Source organism: Pinus tabuliformis, chromosome X (genome assembly GCF_031772625.1).
Source record: "Pinus tabuliformis cultivar Carrire ecotype Pingquan chromosome X, CPIR1, whole genome shotgun sequence".
NCBI classification, from domain to species: Eukaryota; Viridiplantae; Streptophyta; class Pinopsida; order Pinales; family Pinaceae; genus Pinus; species Pinus tabuliformis.
The window spans coordinates 84,513,215-84,519,214 of NC_142308.1; the positions used below are offsets into that span (position 1 = coordinate 84,513,215).

Genomic DNA, 6,000 nt, shown 5'->3' on the forward strand with positions numbered 1-6,000 from the left:
ATATAGTTTAGATTGTTTTAATAACCAGTATTAGTAGGGCAATTACTTAGCCTTTACTTTAAAATTTTTACATTTCACACATAACTTAATTAAGGGGAAAAGTAAGGGGCCATAATCCACACATTTTTTCAATTTGTTTTTCTATTTTACCCAAGTCACATAGCTTAATTAGCAAAGGAGTAAGTTGCCCATAATTCACTCATATTTTTTACTAACCAAAGCATTTTTACTTCATCAGCATTGGGACTAGGAACTGTTGTTATTAAAGAAAGGGAGTAGCCCCTGCTTTCCTTACGTCTTTTAGACGATCCTGGGCTTGCATCTGAAATCTTTCTCAAAGCACCCAGTTTTTCATCTCCCTTTTTAGGCTCACATAGTGTAATAGGAAGGAAGTAAGTGGCCCATCAACCACACATTATTTTGCAGGTAAGGAACAAACATAATTTAGTGTAAGTAGACGAATTTGAAAAGGATCATCGAATATCCACATGACTACAAACTTTGTATGTTCACTCTGTCACTTACACACACATTTCACTACACACACTAAGCTACTCTAAACTTTGAACAAAGGGAATCAAGTGTAAAAACCTTTTGTACTTAGTTTATTTAAGCTTAATTTTTCACACAATAAGTGAAGGAAGACACGTAAAAGCAATCATAACTTGAACAAACTAAATTTCCCCACATGGGCCACAAAATAATTTATAGTTTAGGTTAGGACTGTTGGGGGTAGGCATCCAATAAGCCGCCATGGTCATGCTACATTTTGAAACATAGAAGTTGTCTTTTAGGGTGCTTGAAATCCTTCAATCAGTCCACGGAAAAGACAACCCAGGCAGCACAGAGACCCGATTCAAAGGGGGTTCCGCTTAGGCTCAGTGCGTGCGGTCCTATATGGGGCTACCCAACCTGTATAGTGCTCGGTACTGATAACCGATTACCAACAAGCTAAAGACTCTGCTGCCTCCGTGAGACGAAGGTATCCTATTGGCCAAATTTTAGGGCATCTTTCCCTATAGGTGGAGGTGTGGGAAGCACTGAAGCCTCATTCAATACCTTGGTTGATTTTTTTCGTTGCTGGAAGCGTCACCAGTTCTTTCGGGACGTAGCCCCAGTACTTGTCATTTTTTGGCTGATGGAAGCGTCACCAGTTCTTTCGGGATGTAGCCCCAATACCCGTCATTTTTTGGTTGCTGGAAGCGTCCACGGTTCTTTCGGGACGTAGCCCCAGTACCCGTCACAAAAGATATCTCCACAAGGCCCAGTTACTTGTAGAGTGGAAAGGACGAATAAGTCTTCATAGGACATTTTATCATACGCAAAACAAACTAAAATGTTTTCCTCGTTTGATTGATCACATAGCTTAACTTAAAGGGAAAGTAACACTTTATTTTTCATTTTTCTATATGTATGTAATTTCTTTTTATACACATTCCTCTCCTCACCACAAAAGTGACACACATTCCATTTTAAGAATACATAAATACTTTACTTTTTCATATTAAGAATAACAAGACAATGCTACACAAAACATTCCAATTCTTGTTTCACCTGAATATACATTAAAATAAATTCTACAAATAAAAATTGAAATGAAACATTTTTTTAACTAATTTAAAATGAATTATTGGATAATTTGTTATTTATTTTGATATTTTTTGGGTAGAAAAATTGGAGGAATTATCTTTTGTGACATATTTTATGATATGTCTTAATTTTGAGATTTAGAATTTAAAGCCCTCTAAAGTTATTTTGGGATATGAAATGAGTGAAAACTTTGTGAGCATAGCTCTCTGCCTCTTGATGTCATTTTACACACCAATTCTAGCTTTCAAACAATGTGAAAATCACCTTAATCAAATTTCATATGCAGAAGCTATGCCTCCCACAAGTTCAGCTAACTTGTTCACACAGTGGTACCAAGTGGATGCTGCATCAACGCCATTACTTAGATATGTGGAGTTAGTCACGTGTGGACATTCAAGAAGATCCTAAAAGGTCCAAAACCTTAACACTAATAGTGGCTTGAAAAATGTGAAAACCCTAAACCTTAAATAGTTTCCAAGCTATGTTAAACACTACGTCACTAGGAAGAGAAGGGGTTCCATCTTTTTAGGATTGTATTAAAACATAGTTGAGCACAACATCTAGGAGTGGGATTTGAGATCAAAACAAAGGAGAAAGATAATTTGCAACAACCATATAGACAACAATGTCATAGGCAACTCGATAGTCAATACCCCTTTCTTTGTATTTGTATTTCCATAATTAAATAAAAAAGAGTAGAGTATAAGCCTCACCTTCTAATTAGGTTTTCTCTTTTATGATACCCCCTGAGTTATATCTTGTATTAAATTATATGATTTTTATATTCATTTACATTTTTTTCTTTTATGGGTTTCAATATTTATATGTATTTAACACTAACAAAGTGTTGAGACATGTTAAAACCCTGATTTGAAATCATTATCAAGCTATGTTAAACACCGGGTCACTAGAAAGAGGGGGTTCCATATTTTTAGCATTGTATTGTCTCGTGGTAGAGTAGAGCATTTAAGAGTTAGATTTAAGAGCATAACATAAGAACCATTTAGAATACAATGTCAAAAAAAACTCTGTAATAAATACTCGGTTTTTTTGTATGTAAAGTTTCATAATTAAATAAAAGATAATAGAATATAAGTCTGCTTTTTAATTATATTTCTCTGATATCATATTTTCTAAATTACATCTTTTATTAAATCATATAACTAATATTTCCATTTATTTATTTTTTTAATTATTTTCAAATATTTGAATAATAAAATAATAAACAAAATTAAAATTCAACAAATAAATTAAATAATAAAAATTCAAAAATGACAATGTAGGCTATAATAAATTACTTCAGGTGAATATCTACAATAATTTATATATTGTTTCACAATAACTTAAACTGAATAGATAACGAAAATCAGCACTCTGCAATTAGGGTTTTGGAATGCATCTACAACAGCACAACCTGGTCTTATCGATGTCTCTTCTCAACGTCTTTACACCACTCCGTGACAGTAGCCTGCTGCTATTCTCTACACCACAACGGCTTCCCCCAGGGGGGGTGTTTCAATGCCTGCCCCCTTTTCTGAAAGCGATACTCAAGAGATGAATACGAACGAGCCTCCGGGGCCTGAACTGGATAAAACGGACAACAGGGACCCTCGGATGCAGGAAACGACAAAAGATTCCTCTGAGCAGCCTGACAGAAACAATGAAGAGCAAGAAGGAAAGTCCAAGCAACAGGAAAAGCCAAAGTTTACCTCATCGACATGTAGACCCGTAGCTGCTGAAAGACCCAAAATAGAACTTCCCAGCCACAGAATCAATGGTCGGATCCAATACATGAAGGACCATGCACTCATTGGAAAATTCATTGGATTCTGGCCAACGGAAAAAGCCTTGCAAGGATGGATCTCAACCAAATGGAAACCCAAAGGACAGGTTACCTTGCAGCTAGGCCCAAAAGGGTTTTTCACGACGATTTTTATCTGCATCGAAGATCGAAATAGGGTAATGGATGAAGGTCCCTACTTCTTCAACTCTGTTGGTCTGTATTTAAGAGCATGGAGAGAGAGATTCAACCCCGACAAGGAGGATCTCAGCTGGGGGCCAGTATGGATCAGGCTGTATTCGCTCCCAACGGAATACTGGGATGAAGAATCTCTCAGAGACATAGGGAAGGGGCTAGGAGAGTTCGTCAAAATTGCTGAAGAAACGAAGATGAGTAGATACACCTCCTACGCACGCATCTGTGTCTTCATGCGCCTGGACCAAGCCCTTCTGGAATTGGTAAGTCTCTTCCATGATGACTATGAATGGATTCAACCCTTAGATTTTGAACATGTTCCCTTTCGCTGTCGCAAGTGCCATGCCCTTGGGCATCTGTTTAGGGACTGCCCTCTCAATGCGAAACCCCAAGACTCTGATCCCTCAGGCAAGGCGGACCATGAAGGCTTCACTAAGGTTGCAAGCCGTAAAAGATTGCACAAAAAACCTTCCTCTGGGAAAAAACCCCAGCAGGATGCTGCCTCCATCCCTTCCACGAGCAACAACTTCGAGGTCCTTGCAAAAACTTCAGAAGACCCACCCTTGAACTCTGCGCCATTCCCTCTGCCGATCATCCCATCCCCCCTGATCCCTCCTTCAGCCTCCTCTCCCAATCCCATGTCTCCAAAATTCCTCAGTGGGACTCCCAAAGTTTCTCCAAAAAACCCTAATTGGAAGTCCAATGAAATGGATGTTGACGGTCCCCATAGCCAAACCATGCACTTAGCTCTCATCACAGAGGAAAGCAGTCAAGCGCAACACATGGATGAAGAACCGGAAAGCATAGATTTGGGCGGTCTAGACATTTTTGAGCTAGAACAAGTATGCAGACAGAAGGAATATGATAAGATCTAGGCGCATCAGCTCAGTACTCTGGAAGTTATAATATCCAGAGCCTATCAGCAACAGCAACTGGGAATACAGCCGGGAAGTCAATGGGATGACTGCCTCCTTCCGAAAGACTCCAAAAAACGCGGAAGAAAGACAGATCTCCAACGAACTATTGCCATAGGGAAAATCCTGGTTGACTCAGGCATATACGCTAAATTGACAAAGTATTACAAGCCCACCACTAACAGTGAATCATGAAGCTCACTTCATGGAACATAAGAGGGCTCAATAGCCCCGGGAAACTCAGAATGATTAAAAATATGATAAAGCAGGAATAGCCCCAGATATTCTTTCTGCAGGAAACAAAATGCAACAGCAACACTCTGGGAAACATCCTTTCAAAAGCTTGGCCAGGTTGTCACTCGGTTGCAGTGGATGCGTCAGGTGCATCTGGAGGCTTGGTAATTGCCTGGAATACGCAAGCAATAACGCTTTCAAACTTCCATGCCTCCCATCACATTATACAGGCAACGTTCCATATAATTGGCACCAACATTCATGGTCATATCACAAATGTTTATTTTCCACAGGAAGCAGCCAACAAAATCGCTCTTCTAGACACCATAGAAGCACTTAACTTCAATAGAGATCATCCTTTATGGATCACTGGAGGAGACTTCAATATGATCACCAAGTTAGAGGAAAAGAAGGGAGGTCGAGCCAGGATGGAACAGGAAAATGACCACTTCAAAGATTTTATCCACAACAATATGCTAATAGATATGCAAACCTCCAATGGAATGCACACATGGAGCAATCGTCGGGCGGGGTGGCAACAAATTGCTTCAAAACTTGATAGATTCCTCATCTCGGACAATGCAGTGCATCTAGGCGGTGACCTCCCAGCATCTATACTTCCATACTCTGGATCCGACCATTGGCCTATCTCTCTACAATGGCAACAGCCAGGAGACTCGACCAGACATCCATTCAGATTTGAAGCTTTTTGGCTCTCGCATCCCACCTTTAACGACTTCATCAGATCCAATTGGAACAACTTCCCTGCGCCAGAAGGATCAAAAATGTTCCTTTTCGTGCTAATGGCGGAAGGGTTGGGTCGTCATATCAAGCAAGCCCTGCTATCCCAGCATCTCAAAGGAAGTTCCGTTCACAATTCTCCAGCCACTACTGACCAACAATTCGTTGATGACAACATGCTTTTCGGGTACCCTTCTGTCCAGGAAGCCTCCATATTTAAATCCCTCCTGAAGGACTTCTCTGAAGGACTTAAAAAACGAGGGGTATTATTAGACTCGAGAAGCCTCAACTTATGCTTTTACACTTAAAAGTTACCTTTCTCAATGACTCATTATCATCTTTAACCACATACCTTGAGATCTGGTAAAGGACTCTCCATAATCTACTTAATTAAAAAAGAGGGGTGTTATTAGGCTAAATAAGCCTCTAACTTATTCTTCTAATAAAGCAAAGATGCGGGGTGCATCAGCTTATGTTAAGTTGGTTCATTGTTTAATATTAAGTATGTAAGCTAGGGTGAGCAATGATATTATGGGGACGACTAAC

The 6,000-nt window shown here is 39.5% G+C and overlaps 1 protein-coding gene across 1 annotated transcript; it reads left to right on the top strand.

Moving 5' to 3' along the window:
- The first annotated feature begins 3,108 nt into the window (after window positions 1–3,108).
- LOC149138486 (uncharacterized) lies at window positions 3,109–5,762 on the top strand. The gene is made up of 2 exons (XM_089450368.1): window positions 3,109–4,407; window positions 4,776–5,762. The coding sequence occupies exons 1-2, from the start codon at window positions 3,109–3,111 to the stop codon at window positions 5,760–5,762; spliced, it is 2,286 nt and encodes a 761-aa protein (XP_089306494.1).
- The last annotated feature ends 238 nt before the right edge of the window (window positions 5,763–6,000 follow it).